The sequence below is a fragment of the Macaca thibetana genome, chromosome 6, assembly GCF_024542745.1.
Source record: "Macaca thibetana thibetana isolate TM-01 chromosome 6, ASM2454274v1, whole genome shotgun sequence".
Taxonomy (NCBI): domain Eukaryota; kingdom Metazoa; phylum Chordata; class Mammalia; order Primates; family Cercopithecidae; genus Macaca; species Macaca thibetana.
The window spans coordinates 101,863,856-101,886,268 of NC_065583.1; the positions used below are offsets into that span (position 1 = coordinate 101,863,856).

Genomic DNA, 22,413 nt, shown 5'->3' on the forward strand with positions numbered 1-22,413 from the left:
CTCGGCCTCCCAAGTAGCTGGGATTACAGCCGTGCGCCACCACGCCCAGCTAATTTCGTATTTTCAGTAGAGACAGGGTTTCACCATGTTGGTCAGGCTGGTCTCAAATTCCTGACCTCAACTGATCCACCCGCCTCAGCCTCCCAAAGTGTTGGGATTACAGGCGTGAGTCACCATGCCTGGCCTCCTTTTTCATTAACTCAAGTTATAATTAAAATCTCTTCTCAATTTCCCCTCATGCTTTGATCAGTCATCTTTCAAGTATCTGTAGTCAATTACTGACGATTGGAATTTATTCTAGGAAATGTGTTAATCTTTTTAACCTTTCTACATACACAGGATCTATTTCCTTTCTCTGTTTATGGCAGAAAAGATATTGCAGGATTTAAGAAGTTCAACAAAACGTGAAGGTCATTTAATCCAACTGTTTGTGTTACAGGTGAGTTAAGGCCAGTGAGGTACAATAACTTGACCAAAGTCATAAAAACTAGTTTTTTGTGGCAGAGCCGGAACTCCTCAATACACCTTGCAGACTCTTGTTTGCCCTTTTCCCTCACAGTAATGTGATACTGCCAAGAAAAGCAACTATCTATTTTAATCACTCTCATTTCTTCTAGGGAGGAGTAGCTTAAATTTGCCAGTGTAGAATTACACATTAGCTCTGGGTAGCTGATGTCCTTCAAGAAAGACCTAGGAATGGCTGAATGCAGTGCTATTAATTACAAACCACTTCAGTAAATGGGACCACTCTGTCAAAAATAAAATGTTGGGCAAAGTCTAAACTAAATTTTAGTATGATTTTAATAGGCTGGCAAAATAGCAATGTTTAATTTTTTTGTTTTGTTAAGAAAGAGTCACTCTGCTGACCAGACTGAAATGCAGTGGCATAATCACAGCTCACTGCAACCTCAAACTCCTGGGCTCAAACAATCCTCCCACCTTAGCCTCCTGAGTAGCTAGGACTAACGATATGTGCCACCATGCCCAACTAATTTTTTTTTATTTTTTATTTCTGTAGATGGGGGAGTCTCACTATGTTGCTCAGGCTGGTCTCAAACTCCTGGTCTCAAGCAATCCTCCCGCCTCAGCCTCCCAAAGCACTTGGGATTACAGGCATGAGCCACTGAGCCTGGTCCCAGTTTAAAATTTTTAATTTGCTTTCAATACCACATTGGGGCATGTGTGATTAACGTACATTTATCTAAAGAAGTCAATCACATTTAAAATTTCTAAGGTAACCAGTAAGAATTAAGGAGTAGGGCACATATTATGGATGATCATGTATGCTAAATGCTTTAGTCAAATCTCATTTTTAAATCACAACTAAAATATAAAGTGAATGGTGGTGAGTGCTACATATCTTTTATATTTTATATATATAAGAAATCCTATTCCATTTTTAATGAAAGTAAACTGTAATCCACAAGAGAACAGAGTTCACTGAAAAAAAATGTTTAGAGTTCACCTGAACATATATTATAAAGTAATATATATATATAGACATGTATTTTGTAAAACTGGACAAAAATGATTAATGACACATAAAGTAGTATCTAAAATAGCCAATGTCGTATGTTTCGAATTCTTTTAGAGGGGCAAATGAATCATCAAACCAGCACATATTCAAGACTGGTCAGCAATAAAAATACATGTATTAAGATTAGCCTGAAATATTTTAACATTAAAAAAGATTATCAAACCTCTCTGATGACTGATTCATAAAAATGTTGGCCCATTTAAACTATTTTGTCTCTCTTGGTAAGTCAAAAAAAAATCTGAGACCAGCATCCAAAGGAAAATATACTGTCATATATTATAAAACATCTGCAAGTACGGTGAAGTACAGAGAACTTCGCTAAACTGTCCATAAATAACCTCTGATATAATTTTGGCACCTACCTTTTCGGTATTTGCACATATACAAATATATACACAGTTATTATTTTTAAATAAAATTGGTATTATGATATATGAGACAATATATCATGAATATTTTCTTGTATCATTAAATATATTAAAAACATGATCGTTAGTTGCTATGCAGATCTCATATTAGGGTATATCGTAATTAATTTAACCATTCCCCTATTCCAGAAAATTTAAGAGCACTTCTAATCTTTTATTATTTACATAACACCATAAAAAAATAGCCTTACAGGTACATCCATATATGCACCACTCATTATTACATTAGGATAAATTTCTAGAAATGAAATAACTGAGTCAAAGAACATTATATAAATATACAACACTGCCTTCTAAAGGGGTTGTACCAAATCAACACTCTAAGCATGACTGTGTATTCCATTTTGTCATTTTTAAAAACTGCCAATTTAAGAATATTAACCCCTACATCTGTAATACATGTTCAAGTGAAATTTTGTAAGTAATAGGACAGAGTATAATATTATATTCTGTCAAGAAAGTAGAATGCCAAATTCACCCTAGGAGCATACCATAAAACTCTGATTACCAAGAAGGGACAAGGTTGACACACTATGAAATTAAGAACAATAACATAAACACTTCGGTCAAATAATGGCACCCTATCTCCAGACAAAGATGGGATGAAGATATGTCTAAAGGTAGAATCAAGATTTTGAGAACTAGCTAGCTCTAAGACTACTCCAATTAAAAAATAAATATGAAAAAATGTTCCCCAAATTCTTCACCATAGAGGAAAGGTTTCTAAGCTGTGATAAACTAAAAAAATTAAAACGTGTGTGTATGTGCCAAAAGTGGGAGGCGTGTAACAATTACACTGTTTTGTGATGGTCTGTCCATTATTCTGAGATTATACCATTGCTTTTTTGGTATTTTATGCACCATCTTTTATGAAGTAATGGTAGTAATTGGTAGCAGTTTTTTGGTTCTGATACTTAACACAGCAAAATAAAAACTCCAGTTTGGTTCTTTTCTTTTTTTGGACATTACTCTTCCTTGAAATCTAAAAGTCTGAGAATCATGTAATGAACAGGTAAAAGAAAATGTAAGAACATTATTTAAGAAGACCATGATTTTGTAGAGGAAAAAAGAACACACACCATTTACAGTTACTTATTTGTCGCCAACTTTTGGAATTAAAAGACCTGAACTTGACATTTACGCATTTAGGTTTGGCTAAACATTTTGAAACCTTTGCAAAGAAAACAAAAACCAGAAAAAAATAAAACAAATGTTAACAATAACAATCTTTGGGTGTGAAAATACATGGGCAATGTATTTTTTTTTTGGTCCACTTTAGTATATTCTCAGGATTTTCTATGATATATGCACAACTTATTCAAAATGAATTTTAAAATGTAAAATAACTATTTTAATATCACTATGTTTTAAGTATTATTTTAAACATAATAATTCTGAAACAAAATAGAAAATTCCTGACAACCAATCTTCCCTCTGAACTGCTCTTTTTTAAGGCATTGGTAGGACAATCTTCATTTTTGTCCCAACCAGTTCTATCTATCCTCCTATTAGTAAAAGTGGCTCATCACACAGAAATTCTCAACTTAGGTATCATCCTCCAATCCCTATCCAAAGAAGCCCAGTCTACCAGGAACTGGGCTAACAAAATTGTAATCCCCAACTCTAACCATTTCTGATCTATATAACAAGGAAAGGGTGTCTTCTCCTTTTCCCAGTTCCCAGTATCCTCAATACAGAAACACAGCTGTAAAGGCATCAAATCATCTCAACTTTCCAAGACTAAGCTGCTGTTGACAAAATTGCTAATATTATCTGTTATCTCTCTCAGAATCTAAATACAAAAAGCATCAAACAATACAACAAAAGGATATTTTTCAACAGGCTTTTTTAAATGACTACACTGTAATAATTCATTTGTTACTGAGCATATCACATGTTGACAGTGCTCTATCAGCAGCTCAACTCACACGGTGGTAAAAATGTCACATTTTATTAGTAATCTGTGAGTTGCTTAATAATTCATATTTTGGTAGGTAACAGCTACAAAAATGTTACATTTTACAAGTCGAATATGTAAGCTTCATGAAGAAGATAATTGTTTTTGTATTGTGTTCACTGCTGTATTCTCAGATCCTAGAATACCTAACATTTTCTTGGTAGGTATTCTATACATATTCATGGAATGAAGAAATAAGTATTATATATGCTAAAATATGTTTTCTCCTATTATTGTAATCTTTGGAAACCGAGACTCTAAACTGTGGAAATATCATCAATCCAGAACAGATCAAGCCCCAGACATCCTGGCAAATGATCTTCTACTACATTCACACCAAGTCTTTCACTTGGTCCTCATGTCACCACTTATTCGTATGTTCAGTTGGTTAGTCATTAAACATCTCAGTCTCCTGGTCTAATAACTACAAAACAGTAGATGTATCCATCTTTTAACAACTCTTGATGTCCAACTAAGTAGAAAATATAAAGTGGCTTAATGTTTATTTCTTAGATTGTTGTATACATAAGATATTTTTGAGAAATATGAAAGTAAGGATTTCAATTAGATCTAGTCAGTCTGTCCCATACTTCTAGGAAATTTTCAATACCATAAAAATTCTCACACTTATCTAATGAATGGTCCAAATTACAGGTGTTCGCTTATTACTGTTTGTCACTATGCATGCGACAAAAGTATGGCTTTTACCAGAATGGCCTTATAAACAATGACTAACCAGACAAAATTAAAATTTGGGAGCCAACTGATACAACAGTCCTATAAAGATAAAATCTAGTTGAGGAAAGCAACTCAGATTAAAAGCTTCTTTAACCAACAGGAAAATCATTTAATCCCTGTCTCAAATTAAAAATTAAAAATATGATGAACAGTGCTTGAACTAACTTTTATAGACCTTTTGAACATTCGTCTGCCTCAAGATAATGGGTCCACAATACAGTGGTGAAAGTTCTTTGAAAACAAAAGTGACTATAAAAAAAACTTTCAAAAAGTAAAAAAACAGTGAAACTTCTTAATATTTTCCAAGGAATAACACTTTTAAAACATTTGTCCAAAACAACAAAACAGGAAATGTGTTTTGTGGACTCTAGAAAGAACTTTTAAAACAATACTATTTGAAAATAGGGTCAACAGAGAAAACACCATAATAAAGCTAACTGTCTTTTACTTTTAAAAATTGGGTAAAACCCCATTATACTTACTTTGTAAATAGTGCAAAACCATCAATACAAGACTATAGCTGCTTAAAGTACCACGACTGGCATCATTTATCTGATGGTGACTTGCCCACTTCTTAATCACCAGCACTAACGGACGAACTCGATTTTCAACTGAAAGTAAAATTAAAACTTAACATGGTAAGAGACATTATAGTTTCTTTGAAAGTTTACATTATTTCCCAGATCCATGCCAAAATAAAGAGCACTGTCTCTGTGTACATTAAACACTGTGTCTGTTCACCACAAATGTGTCTTATGTCTAAAACTCACCTTAGTTACCTTTTAAAAATTACCAATTATTAAAATGCCACTTGATTCACCTATAACTGATAGTATATGATTTTAGTGTAGCAACATATACAAATAAAATAAGATATACTTAAACACAACTAAAGGGATGTCACTATTTATGACAAACATCTTTAAAAATGAATAAAGAAAAAAGAGGCTAATTTTTTATAAACAAACCACAAACTTACGGTATGCATAAGTTCTGAGAAGGAATGTGTTTCTTATTCCAACAACATTGTTTACATTCAGGTCAAACTCCACACAACTATTTAAGAAAAAAAAAACAATAAACTTTAGCTGAAGAACAAAAACACTTCCTTCCTAATAACTAAATTAATGCTCATCCATCCCATGATGCAAAATAGCATGGGCCCAAAGGCCACAGACCTGTGTTTTTAACATGACACACTAAAGAAATCAGAATGAACAAATACTCAGTATGTTATTTTGATGTGATTTGGTGAGTACTGAAAATATAAAATAAGACTAGTGGAAAAATCAGTAACATACTGCTAAGGCTCCAATTACCCCAAAGAAAAAAATTTTTTTTTTTTCTTTAAAAAGATGGACTCTCGCTCTGTGGCCCAGGCTGGAGTGCAGTAGCATAATCATAGCTTACTCCAGCCTCAAGCTCCTGGGCTCAAGCAGTCCCCCCACCTCAGCCTCCCAAATCACCAGTATTATAGGTAGGAGCCACCATATCCAGCTGAAAATGTTTAAATCTCACAATCGTTTCCAGATAAACAAAACTATGTGACCAAAAACATTTCTGAGCAAGCTATCCCATTAAGTTATACATTCTCAAATGATCTGGAATTATAGCATCATATACTTTAAAACAACAGGAATAAAAAGCCAAATAAAATGCAGGGGAAAAAAATTTAAAAGCTCTGTCTACACATTATATTTCCTCTAAAATGGCTAGTAAATTACAGTATCATGTCAGATTTGGCTACTGATACCTGGAAAAAGCTATCTATAATACTCAAACACATAATGATTATTTATTTGGAAGCAAATATATGCAGTTCATAATTTAAAAAACAGGGCAATGGCCAGGTGCGGTGGCTCAAGCCTGTAATCCCAGCACTTTGGGAGGCCGAGGCGGGCGGACCACAAGGTCAGTAGATCGAGACCATCCTGGCTAACACGGTGAAACCCTGTCTCTACTAAAAATACAAAAAATTAGCCAGGTGTGGTAGTGCGCGCCTGTAGTCCCAGCTACTTGGAGGCTGAGGCAGCAGAATGGTGTGAATCCGGGAGGTGGAGCTTGCAGTGAGCCAAGATTGCACCACTGCACTCCAGCCTGGGCAACAAAGCGAGACGCCGTCTCAAAAAAAAACAAAAAAAAAGAAAATAGGGCAATAATGACGCAATCTACAAAAAACGGCTAAACTCATACAAAAACGAAGGATTACTTTCTGTAAGTCAGTTCTACTTATACCCATGTGAGATCCCAACTTATAAATACTAAATTTTTCTGTGAAAAGACTGTCTAAAATAAAAATGAAATCTTTCTATATTAATTACAGATTTTAAGTATAAAATTTGAAATCTACCATTTCAGTCTTTCTTATTTGGGGGAACAAAAGAAATCTTACAATCTTTCCATTACCCAGGCATATTAATAAAAATGAATAGTAGTATTAACACTTCAGATATTATACATTATTTGGCTTTGGGAAACTTACAGTAACAATAGAGTTATTCTTTGTGTTTGTGTAAGTCTAACACTGAAGCCAATTTGTACTGCATCCATATAGTAACTCAATAGAAAAGAAAAACACATAGATGGCAACTAGTCTGCAGTTAAAAATTTTTCCAAAATTGAATTCAGGGCTTTAAAAATATCCATAGTCCCTGCTTCAATACTACTTCTAGAAATACTAAAAAAGTGATCCTCAATATGGAAAGAATTTATGCACAAAATGCTTATTTATGTTATCTAAAAACTAGAAACACACCAAATGTTCAAACACAGGGGAATGGTTAAGTTAATGACAACTTACTTATTCACTCAATGAAAAAATATAAAGCCATTAAAAATGAGCTGTAGAACAATACTTAATGATATAACCAAATATTCATGAGATATGGTTCTGTTGGGAAGTAGGATTTGGCTAGGTATAGCAGCACACTCCTGTAATTCCAGAACTTTGGGAGGCTAAGGTAGGAGGATTGCTTGAGGCCAGGGGTTCAAAACTAGCCTGGGCAACATGGCAAGACCCTGTCTCTACCAAAAATACAAAAATTAACCTAGTGTGTTGGTGTGTGCCTGTAGTCCTACCTACTCAGGAGGCTGAAATGGGAGGATCACTTGAGTCCAGGCATTTGAGGTTACAGTGAGCTATGATCATGCCACTGTACTCCAGCCTGGGCAACACAGTAAAACTCTGTCTCTTAAAAAAAAAAAAATGCTTAAGAACAAAAAAAGTTTGTATGATAATCTTAAAACAGAAAAAGAATAAAACTATTTTTGTAACTATAACTACAACCATATATTATTAAAAACTTATAATTAGATAATAACTTTATGTTTTATCTCCCTATATACTTCATATCTGCTTTAGGAAAATGACACAATTTACTTGGCAGAAATTTAATAAGTATTTATAGATCTGACTGATGTTTAGATATATAAAGGAATGGCTTGAGCCAGGCATTAAAGTTTGTTTAAAATATATATATTCAGTCAATTTTCATCATTCATAGTAGCCACATTCTATAAAGTTGCTGCAAACACTGAATTAATAAATACTATATATCATTGCTCCTAGGGTAAGCACAGGGTTAGGTTTCTGCCAGCCTGGTCACATTTTCATAAACTCATCAATATGTAACCAAGTTTTATGTTGTGCTTCTGTTTGAAGACATTGTATTTAATACATACGGTTGATTCATTAACAGTGGACTCATGGCCAAGAGTACTGTAACTCATGCCTGAGCAAAGCCTACCTAACACATATTTTCTCCATAGGGCACCATCACAGCCTTCCTGCACTTGGGGACACTAGAAAGTAACTCCACACTATGCTTGGGGGCCATTTTAAAAAGCAAAAAAAGCACAAAAATGTGAAAAATATGGCATTAATTAGACTATGAGGAGGTTATCTGTTTACAGTACGAAGCTGAACAAGAAGACAGTGTCACCTAATTCTATCTCAGCTGGAAACATGGTATTGGGTGATTTGAAATTTTCACCACTCTGTGTATGCCCATGAAATGACTGCTAAAGCGTATGAATATTCATGTGGGGAGTTACAAATAACTTTTAGCAAGTAGGCAAATTGGTGCAAACACAATCTATGAAAGATAAGGATCAATAATGTGTGTGGGGGGGCATAATTTCAGTATTAATTTTGTAAAACTGGACAAATTTTATGAAATCTGTCACAATTCTATTTTTAGAAAACAGTAACAAATCAGTTGAATGAAATAATCAACATCTATTTACATTTTGCATTCAGATATTATATAAAAGATCCCAATTCTAATGCCCATAAGAAATTCAGAACCCAAGCTGGTAGAACATATAAATATAAATTTTGAAATGGAACAAGTATATTTTGCTGTTGTTCGTTCATTATCTATTCTCTAGGTATTATATGTATCTTTCATTAAAATGAAACATAACTTGTTTAATCATAATTGTATTTACAACAAATCCCTTGATATTAGTATGTCAAATTTCATTAATTATGTTCTTCAGAACGCATTACTTCCAAAAGGCAAGAGATCATTTAAAAATCTAAAATACAAATATGTACATACTCTTTAAATTGGATAGTCTCACATATTCAAAATGTCAAGCAGAATAGCTAAGTATAGTTAAGCATAAAATATCGCTCAATTTTAAAAAACCATTTCAAACACCAAGTCAAATGATTTCTAAAAACTGATGAAAATAAACTGTAGTGCTACAACATACAATTCTTAATTATCTTTATCAGATGAGTATCTAAAAATGATCTAAAGGAACTGAAAAAAGAAAGCTCATTGATTACTTACCTGACTTTATCCCTGAACTTCACAATTGGCACTTTTGCTCGAATCAGCTGAGGTCTCTCAATGTAGCCCGCTGAAAGACAAAAGATAATGTGAATATCGGCAAATGTTTCTAGAATTCAGAGTGTTCCAATGCACATTTTAAAAAAAATAGTATTTACTAAGCTAAAATAATTTAAGAAAACGTCTGTGAAAAAGAATACAAGCAAGGACATTATCAAGTTCTTCTAAGGTTGGAGGCTCCAGTAATATCATTTAGGGGGCTTTATATTAAGGTTATTTTCAGGAATGTGGTCTAATATAGTATCTATAGAGAAGTTCATCAGATCACTGTAAGAGTGAAAATATATGTAAGCTAGCAGCAGAGGGAATAGCTAATTTTGGTACAGCACAGAGTAAGGTATCATGGTAACTATAGAAATCATATTGTCAGAGTCTTATGTGTGGAAATGCTTTGCAACATGATACATGGGGCTTGGATGCATTCAGTAAGTGTGATCTCTATGAGTGAAAAATACATATATTTATTATACACATGATCTCTACAAGTGAAAAATTCAGAACAGCTTAGTGAACACCAATTATTGTGCTATTATACACAGGAGTATCAGTTGACAGGAAATTCAAATATATACACATATGTATTACATATATACACATATCATATACAACATATAATAAAAGTATATACATATTTTTATTCCATCAAACTAAAAAATTGAGTTGAAAGTAATACATGCTTATCATAGAAAATTAGGAAAATACAGAAGTGTATAAAAATGCAATTCTGAAAATCTTTCCCAAATGAGCAATTTTCTAATTTTTTAACTACAGAAAAAGTAGTACCAGGATTTTTTTAAACCCGAAAATTTTCTGTTATAATGTTTTACCATCAAAATTACAGAATCTATATCAGCTGGGCTTGGTGGTTCACGCCTGTAATCCTAGCACTTTGGGAGGTCAAAGTGTATGTATCACTTGAGGCCAGGAGTTTGAGACAGGCCTGGCCAACATGGCAAAACCCCGTCTCTACTAAAAATACAAAAATTAGCCAGTTGAGGTGGCACACACCTGTAATGCCAGTTAATAGGGAGGCTGAGGCATGAGAATCGCTTAAACCAGGGAGGCGGAGGTTGCAGTGACCTGCGATTGTGCTACTGCACTCCAGCCTGGTGAGAGAGCGAGACTCTGTCTCAAAAAAAAAAAAAAAAAAAAAAAGACTATATCAAGCTTCAAAATAGAATTTATGTGCAGGAATTCAGAAAAATAAAATTAGGAGTTAAAAGTTTTGAGTAATAAGTACAGGTTCTGAGACCAACAAACTATAGTCCAAGCAAGTTACTAAATCCATTGATCACCAGTTTCCTTAACTATTAAAAATAACCAAAAGAAAAAGGAAAAAAAAAAATTCATGTGAATTACATGATCTTTAAGGTACCTTCCGTTTTTAATATTTTGATTCAAACAGCTATTAAAAATCCACTTAGGTATGAATTATTCTTTATTTTACAGAATAATTCAGAATGCAGAAGCCTAGGTCCAAAGAAATAAATCACTTCATTTATTTCTCTTCTACAGTAGATGTAAGTTATTCAAAGACAGTGACTTGTTACTTGACTTGTACATTCCAGCTCAAAGTCTGGCATATAATGAATGTCTGTTCAACAAATGAACAAGTGTCTTTCCAATATCACACAGGATAACTTCAACTTTCTATAAAATTCTATATAAAAAGAAATTATTTGAGATGGCTTAACATGTGGATTAAAATCTGTTTAGAGTCAGTGTATTCAAAAAGTAAATTCGTAAAATAAAATGGCTTAAGTCAACAATTTGCTTTCTGTTGAAGTCATACATTTAGGTCTCATGTTCAGTGATCTTATTTTTAAAACAAGTAAAGATGCATATCATTGCAAGCCAGATGAAATTCTCATCTGGACTTTATGTGTATCAACACTTTTAGCTTTTCACAGATACTCTGTTATTACAACTATTTATATTCATGCTTTAATTTCCCTAACAATCTATAAACTTTTGAGAAAAAGAACTAAAACTTACATATCTTTGAATCCCCCCCACTGCAGCAGGTGGTATATTTTGCAGTAAGAGCCATAAAGATACGCTGAATAAATGATCACTCTTCTTTTTAATCAAAAGTTAAAAGAAATTCATTTGGAAAAAAGGATCCATATTATACCTATCCTGACCAGAATAAAAAATTCTTACCAGAAGATAACGTAAGAGGCATTTTAAATAAAGTTATGTCAGGTGACATACAAACTTGAGGCATGTCAGACTTACAAAGTCTAGTACAGAAGTGTTTATGGACTAAGGTGAGTATATGCCGTGCTTCAGTCTTCTGATTTACCTGAAAAAAACACTGAAAAGTTAAAAATAAAGTGTTTTTTCATTATCTTTCTCAGCTTAATGTTTCATTTTCCTAACGTATCTCAACAAAAACAAAACATACAAGATATACTTTCCTTTGGAGTTATTTTTCAATATACCCAAGGAAACTTATTTTTCTAAATTATAGAAAAAATCAACCTTTAATGCTATCTTTCACATCTACATTTCTAAATCAATTCCTGATTTTAAGCTTAAAAGCAGTTTTCAAAGAAATTCTGAAACAGCCATTTATGTCATTTTTCCCTTCAGTATAACACTGTACAAAAAGCAACCTCCAACAAAAATAAACAGAATTTTAGCCTTATCTAGATCTTAAGCTGCTCAAGGATAGTTTCATATCCATGGTGCCTCAGTTTGTGTAAAAGCTATGACAACATGATTTAGACATGTGAATAAGACTAGAGGATGAGTGGGATGTGCTTGAGTATAATCTAGCAGCACAAAAAAGTTTTAATTACAACCCTTGTATTCTCCACTGTTAATAATGTGAGGTTTTTTTAAACTTTCTCTTTATATGATTTCAAAGCCTAGAAAAATATTCTTCCTGGAATAAATCTCTTTCTGATTTGCAGTAACTAGAAGTCATTTTTGCTAGTGGAATAATATGAATAGTAAAATTATACATTAACATTCAATAATTTTTTGTATTTTTAAAGATGTAAAACATAATAAGGCATATTAAAATTACACTGAGCTTAATTTAATCACTGGTAGTTCAGAAGAAACCTCAGCATCTTAAAGAGGCTGCCTCAAGTCAGCTTAACGAAAACCAATTACTGCAGTATTAAACACAGGAGTATCAGTTAACTGGAAATTCAGGTAAACATACTACAGGTTGAACATCCCTAATCCAAAAACTTGAAATCCGAAATCTGAAACTTTTTGAGTGCTGACATGATACTCAACGGAAATGTTCATTGGAGCATTTCAGATCTGGATCAGGGATGTTCAAATGTTAAGTATAGTGCAAGTATTCCAAAAAAAAAAATAAATCTCAAATCCAAAAAACTCTGGTCCCAAGCATTTTAGATAAGGAATACTCAACCTGTACTAAATTAACACAGTATCGTTGCTAAAGAAAAAGAAAAAAAAAAAAAAAAGGCAAAATGTCAGAGAAAAATATTTTAAATTTAATAAACATGATAGTCTTATTTTAAATTTCAGTGAAACCTATTTTCCCTTAACAAGCATTTTCAAGGAGAAAAAAAGTAAAGATTAAAAATAGAATCACTGAGAATTCAAATGGAAAGGAAATATATCAAGAAAATAATATTGCCACATGCTCTTCTTTGCTGCATCCTGATAACATATCCAAACTAATGACATTTCAAAACAGAGGCAGAGTTCTTGAAAAAAAAAAACAACACATAGTGAAGCCATCTCACTTTAAAAACTTAGAATTAAATTAATGCTATACTTCCTATTACTTAGCTTATTGTGCACATGCCTTAAAAATAAAAAATTTCCTAGGTTTCCTGCAATTATGGTAAACAAAATACAAAGAAGTAATCACAACAAAGCAAATTTTTTTCCTCAATGACTTTTATGTAAAATTTCTTAACCCATTAACACGAGAAACACACTTGGAATAAATGTTTCCTTACTTACTGGTTCTTCCTTAACAACTAGGCATAAATCACCATCACTGCTCCGGGTACCAAATCCATTTAAAGAGGACCCAACCAAAAAAAGTCTGCTTTCTAAAGAAACAGAAGAAAGTAGTAAGAGTACTTAAAATCTAAACAAGGTGCACTGGTTCTGTGCCTATTAAAAAAAAAAAAGATAAAATTTAAAATAGGAAACCATATACCTAAAGGGCATGCAAAATAGGGAAACATACGTGGAAATAACAGCTGAATTTCTCTCTGCAGCTGGGTTCGACAGAGTTCTTTCTTCTTTAAATCACTTATATGCTGCTGACATGTTTCAAATAACTCCAGTATCTGCTGACTCAACTTGAATCCACCGCAAAAAAAAAAGTAAAAGTTTTGTTCAGCAATGTAAAAGTAATTGCCATTTGGAGAAGTATAAATTAATTATATTGACACTATTTTAAAAGGGAATATATATTATCTTCTTAATAGTTTCCAAAACAAAGCTACTATTACTCAAGTACAGGAGGAGAATGGTCTGAAAAACTATATATAAATTTTACAAAGTAAAATTTACACCTCACAGAAAAGTACAGACACAGATACTTCATAATAAAAATAATCCATCGGTCAGCAAACTGTTTAACACTTGCTCACTGTATTTGTATGGCCCCTGAGCAAAGAATTTTTTTACATTTCTAAAGGATTATGAAAACAAACAAATAAGAATATGCAACAGAAACAATATGTGAGTGGCAAAGCCTAAAGTATTTACAGTCCCTGGTCTTCTGGGCTCATGCAAACCACCCCCTGTCCCATTCTTGTAATAATGCCCTGAACCCTAACTTCATGTTGCCATGTACTTACCACCTTTTTTTTTTTTTTTTTTTTGAGACGGAATCTTATTCGTCGCCCAGCCTGGAATGCAGTGGTGCGATCTCGGCTAACCGCAACCTCAGCTTCCTGGGTTCAACCGATTCTCCTACCTCAGCCTCCCAAGTAGCTGCGAATACAGGCATCTGCCACCACACTCGGCTAATTTTTCGATTTTTGTAGAGACAGGGTTTTGCCATGTTGGCCAGGCTGCTCTCGAACTCCTGACCTTAAGTGATCCGCCTGCCTCAGCCTCCCAAAGTGCTGGTATTACAGGTGTGAGCCATCACAACTGACCCTACCACCCTTTTATCTACTGATCTGGTTCACACTTTTCCCTCTAGCCCAATTCTTGCCATCAACATAGGTGATTTCCCTATTTGAAATGGGCTATATATCACGACATACTCCGTTTCTGGACTTTTATTTCCTCCAGTATTCTTCATCAGTATACACTCCTATAATGTGGTCTTTACAATAAACTGGAACTGCTCTAGCTCTGAAATTTTAAATTCCAATATACTATCTTGGCTTCAATCTCCTATCCAATTCACACTTTCTCACTCTCCTCATACCTGCTCTACAACCACAAGAGATCTAGATTCCTTTGAATCCTCCCTTTTCCGCCAAGCCATCAGTACCTAAATGGTGTTATTTCTTTTCCTATGCAGTCTACACCACACAGTGCATCCCTTGAACCACTCTCTTATCATGCCTTAACAACATTATCTACCTTGTCATGTTCTAATACTTGTCCTACAAAACCCTAATCTTAGGTCAATTAAAAAAAAAAAAAAAAAAAACACCTTCTCTGCTCTTACATCTAAGTTGCTAAGAGACAAAACTGAAAAAAAAAATTAAAATTATAAAATTGGAGTATTTCAAGTTTAGTCTTAGGTTGGCCCTTAGCATCACTTAGCAATTTCTTCCAAGTCTTTGGTTAGATATCGCTTCTGTTTTTCATTATACCATTCCAAAACGTTTACTATCTTCTTCAAGCCCTCTAAACTTATCTCCCTTTCTCTAGCAGATACAGTTAAAGTTTACTACGAAAATTGAGAATACCAAATGCGATATTCCTCAGCCTCTTAACCACAGACCTAAAAACAAACATATTTGGGGGGGGTGGGGAAAGGCGCCCTTTTCCCCATTCAAAGCTAATCTCTCTACCAATAATTTTGTATTCAAGCCTTCTGGTCACCTTAAGGGCACAAACACCTCTACCAGTTTTTCAGTCCTGCTCTTGTATTTTCAATCTCTCCCTCTCTAGGACTGCCTTATAGTCCATAATGAGGCAAAAATATCACCCATCATGAAAAATGTTGTCTTTTACATATTTAGGATCCTCATTTTAAGAAGGCAGAGGCATTCTAGGCAATTTGGCAATGAAAGAAGCATAACTTTCTTTAAAATCTCTGAATACCCACCCCACAAAAGACAGAGCAACTAGGAGAATAAATCAAAGAGATCAAACCAAACCAAAATGTGGCCAAAAAATAAAACACAATTGACTGACCAAGTATTCATCATGAACACTCAGGAGTGCGACAAATACCAACAGCAGCAAGATTCACACGGTATCAGACACGGTAAAAGAAAAGGGAATGGGATTTGAAACAGTCTTAAAAACAGAACATGCAGAAATCAAATTGCTTATAGGTAATACCTTCTCCCCCTCACTCACCAAACTAAGCAGCCCACATCAATGTACCACAACCAAAATAGGCAAGCAGCTTCATAGGCTACAATTCATAGGTAAATGCAAGGGGACCACAGAAAGATCAGAGACCTCCAAACAAAATGAGGTTCCCTTCCAAGAAAAAGCAACAGCAGAAACTACCAGGAAGAGAAACTTAAACTGGACAGTACAGAGCCATCAGGAGAAAAGGAAAGGTGTAAAATGATTCTGACTCTCAGTGGACATATGAATATGAAAACATTTTTCGTCATCATAACAGGACCAGGCAGGGCAGAGGGAAAGTCCCTGGCATTTAGTAGGTAGAGGCCAGGATGTCACTGAACATCCTACAATACAGAGGACAACTCTACCACAGCAAAGATTATCTGGCCAATAGTACAGAGGGTATGCCAATAGTACAGAGGGTAAAAATGCCAATAGTACAGAGGGTAAAAAATTCCGCTCTAGATAAAAGTAGGAAAGGAAAAAAGCAAAGGCACTCAGGAAGTATATTTCTGAATACTACACAAGAACAGAAGAGGCCTGGGCGTGGTGGCTCACGCCTGTAATCCCAGCACTTTGGGAGGCCGAGGCAGGTGGATCACAAGGACAAGAGATCGAGACCATCCTGGCCAACACGGTGAAACAGCATCTCTACTAAAAATACAAAAAAATTAGCCAGGAGTGGTGGCACATGCCTGTAGTCCCAGCTACCCGGGAGGCTGAGGCAAGAGAATCACTTGAACCCAGAAGGCAGAGCTTGCAGTGAGCTGAGATCACACCACTGCACTCTAGCCTGGGTGACAAGAGTAAGACTCCGTCACAAAAAAAAAAAAAAAAAAACAGAAGAGGAGAAGTCCTAGAGCCACAAAGCTAGCCTGCTCAACCCTCTCCACATAAAAGTAGCACACTGCTGGGCACGGTGGCTGAGCACGCCAATAATCCTACCACTTTGGGAGGCCAAGGCAGGCGCATCGCTTAAGCTCAGGAATCCGAGACAAGTCTTGGCAACATGGCAAAACCTCATTTCTACAACAAATTTAAAAATTAGCTGGGCATGGTGGTGCGTGCCTGTAGTCTCAGCTACTAGGGAGGCTGAAGCAGGAGGATTGCTTGAGCCTGGGAGGTCGAGGTTGCAGTGAGCCATGATCACACCACTGTAATCCAGCCTGGACAACAGAGGAAGACCTTGTCTCAAAAACACTGAAATAAAATAAAATGAAAGTAGTACAGAAAAAGCCATCTCAAAGACAAATAACAGAAAGAACTGGAATCTCGAAAGAGGTAAGAATGGGAGAGGAGAGAAGAAAAAATTGAAGAAATAACGCCTGAAAGTATTCTAATCAACTTCCATACAAAGTATTTGTAAGAAAAATGAGAATACATTGAGCAACTTTTTGTTTTTTGATACATGGTCTCACCGTGTTGCCCAGACTAGAGAGCAATGGCGCAATCAGAGCTCACTGCTGTCTTGACCTCCTGTCAAGCAATCCTCCCATCTCAGCCCCGCAAGTAGCTGGGACTAAAGGTGTGCAGTACCACATCTGGTTAATTTTTTTTTCTTGAGAGACAGGTTCTCAGTATTTTGCCCAGGCTGTAGAGTAACATTTCTACAGACAATAAAGCACACCAGAAGAATGTGTAAACAAAACTAATATGTTTAACATAATATAAAAAACCAAGGCCTTTTCTCGTTTTAATTTTCTAAACAGATAATTCACTACTTAAAGCATATATACTATCAACAATTAAAAATTTACTTTTTAAAAACTTCACAATAGCAGCAAAAAGCATGAAATATTTAGAAATCTATGTACCAAGAGATGTGCAGAATTTGTATACTGAAAACTAGAAAATATTGAGAACCTAAAGACCTAAATAAAGGGAGAGATAAACCACATTCACGGATCAAAAGACTATTGTTAAGGATGTCAATTCTCCCAGAATTGATCTTTAGATTCAATGTAATCAAACTCAAAAGCCCATTTGATATAATTTGTTTCACAACAAATGAAAAAGAAATCGAAAGCCCAGAAGGCTTCTTTCTAGAAACTGACAAAAGAATTTTAAATTTGACTTAGAAAGGCAAAAGTCCAAGAATAGCTGAGAAAAAAATTGGAGAATTTAACCCAACTGACTTCTATACTTAATATAATGCTACAGTAATCAAGACAGTATGGCCCTGATGGAAGGATAAACAAAAAAGATCAACTGAATATCAGAATACTGAAATATTTACCAATAAAATAACTCAAATCCGATTCAAACTAATGAGGGAGGGAGGTAAAGGTAAAATAAGATTAGTCATATGTTGTTAATTGTTATGGTCATATGTTGGCAGTTGTTAAAGTGGACAACATGAGGACTTGATACGTTTTTCTCTCTACTTTAGTATATGGTTTGATATTTTCCATAATAAAAAGCTAAAAAGAAAAGTGTCCAAGTTTGTAACAAATGTGAAAAAGATCTCCAGTAAAAGTGGCTAACATAAAATTTTAAATGATACTTGAAGGATTTTTTAAATATGCAACAGAGGACTTATGTAGCCCACATGCCTAAATATTTACTATCTGGCCCTTCTGCCAACCCATAATCTAGAGAATCAGGCAGATTGGATCAACATAATCCTAGAATTCACAGTAGGTACTCAGTCTTCGTTGAATAGCAAAATCAACAAACAAACTTCTTGGCTGGGCAAGGTAGCTCATGCCTGTAATCCTAGCACTTTGGGAGGCCGAGGTGGACGGATTGCCTGAGCTCAGGAGTTCAAGACCAGCCTGGGCAACGACGGTGAAACCCTGTCTCTACCAAAATACAAAAAATTAGCCAGGCAGAGTGGCATGCACCTGTAGTCCCAGCTACTCAGCAGGCTGAGGCAGGAGAATCGCTCGAACCCAGGAAATGGGAGGTTGCAGTGAGCTGAAATTGCACCACTGCACTCCAGCCTGGGCAACAGAGCAAGACTCTGTCTCCAAAAAAAAATTCAAAAATTTTTTTAAAAAAATTTTCTTTACAATTCCCAAGTGGAATGTTGTTATATTCATAAAGTGCTTTCATCTGAATGACCCTGTTAATGTAGAAAGAGTCACATGTGAAAAAATTTACAATGACTTAGAAAATACGAAATTCCATATTCTTGTTCCTCTCTATTTTTTACATGCATGGAAACACTTTTTCTTTCTCAAGGTCTACTATAATGGAGATTTAATGAGTTTTTATGTGAAAGAATTTTCCTCATTATCTACCCATTAGCTTGGGGATTCACATTATCAAATCATACTACTTTACTCTAGAACAAATACTGAGAGTTCAGATGAGACAAAAAAAGAAATGCACATATATGTTTGAACAAGATTTCTGGTGCTTTAATTTAGAGAAATATTCCAGGAGATGGCTCACTGTTCTTATAATTCTTAAAAAAAAAACAGAGAGGAGGAATGTATAATATGAAATATCCTTGGCTAAAAATCATATACAATTTAGATCACATATGTAATAACAAGCTGACCACGCATAATTGCACTCCAAAAATATTCTTTAATTCTGGGGTAAATTTTTCCTAATTTTTAGTTTAAAAAAACTATTCCAAGCCAGGTACAGTGCAAATGCTGGTAGTATCAGCTACTCAGGAAGCTGAGGCAGGAAGATGGCTTGAGCCCAGGAGTTCAATAGTAGCCTGGGCAACTTAGTAAGACTCCATCTCAAAAAATAAAAAAAAAAAAAAATCCCTCCAGCAACATATATATAAAATGGATTATTCTTAAACTTGTCTAAATCACTACAATACTACCTGCTTAGGCTACCTACCAAGATCTATCACTATAAAATTAATTAGTCTATTTCTCACTACACAAAAAATTTACTTATACATAGTCTAAAATATTAAAATAAATATTTCTGGCCAGGTGCGGGGGCTCATGCCTGTAATCCCAGCACTCTGGGAGGCCAAGATGGGCATATCATTTGAGGTCAGGAGTTCGAGACCAGCCTGACCAAGATGGTGAAACCCCATCTCTACTAAAAATACAAAAAAAAATAGCCAGTCATGGTGGCAGGTGCCTGTAGTCCAAGCTACTTGGGAGGCTGAGGCAGGAGAATTGCTTGAACCTGGGAGGCAGAGGTTGCAGTGAGCCAAGATCACGCCACTGCACTTTAGCCTGGGCAACACAGCAAGACTCCATCTCAAAAAATAAAATAAAATAAAGAAATATTTCTTCCAAATACAAATGTTCATTTTTCCTAAAAAAAAATTGTAACTTGTCCTCAAAGTCAAGGTCAAATTAAGTATCAATAAAATTACCATTGTCTGAAGTCAACACAAGCCATAAGGATAAGGGAAGTACTGGCTGGGATTCAGAAAAGTTTTTATATGTACCAATATATAAAGCTCTCACATGGTATTTAACACTGTATAACTTTCACATGGTATTCTCAGCAGTTCACTACCTGTCCCTGATAGCTGGGCCCTGGAGTAAAAGAAAGTGGGGAAAAAAAAAAAAACTTTTTAGCCTGGCGAGGTGGCTCATGCCTGTAATCCCAGCACTTTGGGAGGCAGAGGTGGGTGGATCACCTGAGGTTGGGAGTTCGAGACCAGCCTGACCAACATGGAGAAACCCCGTCTCTACTAAAAATACAAAATTAGCTAGGCATGGTGGTGCATGCCCATAATCCCAGAATTGCTTGAACCCAGGAGACGGAGGCTGCGGTGAGCCGAGATCACGCCATTCCACTCCAGCCTGGGCAACAAGAGCGAAACTACGTCTCAAAAAAAAAAAAAAAAAAAAAAAAAAAAAAAAAAAAAAAAAACTTTTTAGCTGGAAATACCAAGACCTAATCATATACTACAATGTAAATTTTTTTTTTGCCTAAGTGCTATCTACAAGCAACAAACACAAATCAGCAATGAGCTTTCGAAATGGGAGAAACAAAATTAAATTATAGTCCAGAAAGCAGGTCATTACAGCATATAAACATTGCAATAAAAACTGGCAATTCCTCAGGCTCTCTCACTGCCTTAGTCTTTGTTACATGTCGCTATAGAAAGAGCTGGTATTAATTTTCTGAGTAAAATAAAGCCAGATGTGTAATAAAAGTTTAAATTCATTCTTCACAGTCAATTCCCTTTCCCATCAAATTAACCAATTCTGAAATAAAATAGAACCAGAAAAATGTCATGCCTAAAACAACCCACTTTTTGTTTGTGTTAAATTACTATGGTTTTGGGTACGGACAAAGTTGGGAGTATTCTTAATTTATAAACTGGCGGGTTGAGAAGGCAATCTGGATTACTGATTGTTTTCCCCCTGAAGTTTGATTACTTTAGGCGCTTACTATTACCTGAACTTGGCCAAAGAATTGCCCAAAAAAGGATAGAAAAAAACAAGTTTTTATTTGATCTCTTCTGTCTGAGTTCTCTCTTAGGTGCTCTGGGTAAATTGACATCTCAGTGGTTTTTTAATTTTTCTGATAAAAACATAAATTAAAAAGACAGACCCTTTAGAGATCTGTAAGATAACTATCCCCAAAGTGTTCTTCCAAGGATGCCAAGAAGCTCCATAAAATTTGCCCCTTACCAAATTTAACATTACACAGGAAATGTAACAATTCTTTAATAACCATCTTTTTATTTCACAATCAATACCAAGAAAAACCTCAGCCTAACCTCATTTCAACTCAAAATTCAAAATCAAATAAGTCAATTCACATAATACCTTCTACTAACCAGAAATTTCAAAGAACAGTTCTAATACTGTAGATGGAATTCAGGGGCTTAGATAGCTAATTACAGTCTCTTTTTTGTGCAGAAAACCATATATTCTTCTAAAACCCAGAGTAAAAACAAAAGTTAAAATTCAGAAATAACTCTGATCTCTACTTTGAAGAGTTGTTAACATAGTAACTTGAAAAAGACAAAAAAAAAAACACTGATGAAAAAATTTAAACTCAGAGGGTATTCATTTTCAAAATTCAATTCTTTAGGTTTATCCTCAAAGTAGTTAAGAAAACTTCTAACAAAATCTTTCCCTGGAGCTGGCAGATTCAGCTGACTGACTTACTATTATTATTAATGAATTCATTATTACCACTCTTAAGTGAGCCCTCTATACTACCCAGAAAATAATGTTTCAAACCTTCTGCACTCTGTTTCTCTGGTGAGTTTGATTCCCCACATTCAGTAAATGGTATTTCAAACATTCTCCACTATTCTCAAACCTCCGATATCCTACTTTATCTTCTCCAGTCTCAACAGATGATCTTGCATAGTAATTCAGAGAGAAAACGGGAAGATGCCATTCAACCCTGGAAACTCCACTAACTTCTCCCTACCGTATCTACAAATTTCCCTCTATCTATACCTATCCTCTCCTCCTATCAGCCAGTTCAAAAAAGTTTTTCTCTTACCTA

At 34.9% G+C, this 22,413-nt stretch overlaps 1 protein-coding gene across 7 annotated transcripts in view; it reads right to left on the reverse strand.

The window, feature by feature from the left end:
- Window positions 1-22,413, reverse strand: part of TENT2 (terminal nucleotidyltransferase 2) — a 73,743-nt gene that overhangs the window by 32,330 nt on the left and 19,000 nt on the right. For 4 of the 7 annotated variants that reach the window (XM_050795679.1, XM_050795677.1, XM_050795678.1 and 1 more), the window contains 6 exons: window positions 13,706-13,820; window positions 13,474-13,565; window positions 11,758-11,836; window positions 9,460-9,529; window positions 5,640-5,716; window positions 5,143-5,271 (listed from right to left, as the gene is read on the reverse strand). In XM_050795679.1, the coding sequence (XP_050651636.1) occupies window positions 5,143-5,271; window positions 5,640-5,716; window positions 9,460-9,529; window positions 11,758-11,836; window positions 13,474-13,565; window positions 13,706-13,820 (562 nt within the window). The remainder of the gene's footprint in view (window positions 1-5,142; window positions 5,272-5,639; window positions 5,717-9,459; window positions 9,530-11,757; window positions 11,837-13,473; window positions 13,566-13,705; window positions 13,821-22,413) is intronic. The other 3 variants (XM_050795681.1, XM_050795683.1, XM_050795680.1) reach the window with 1 other exon arrangement.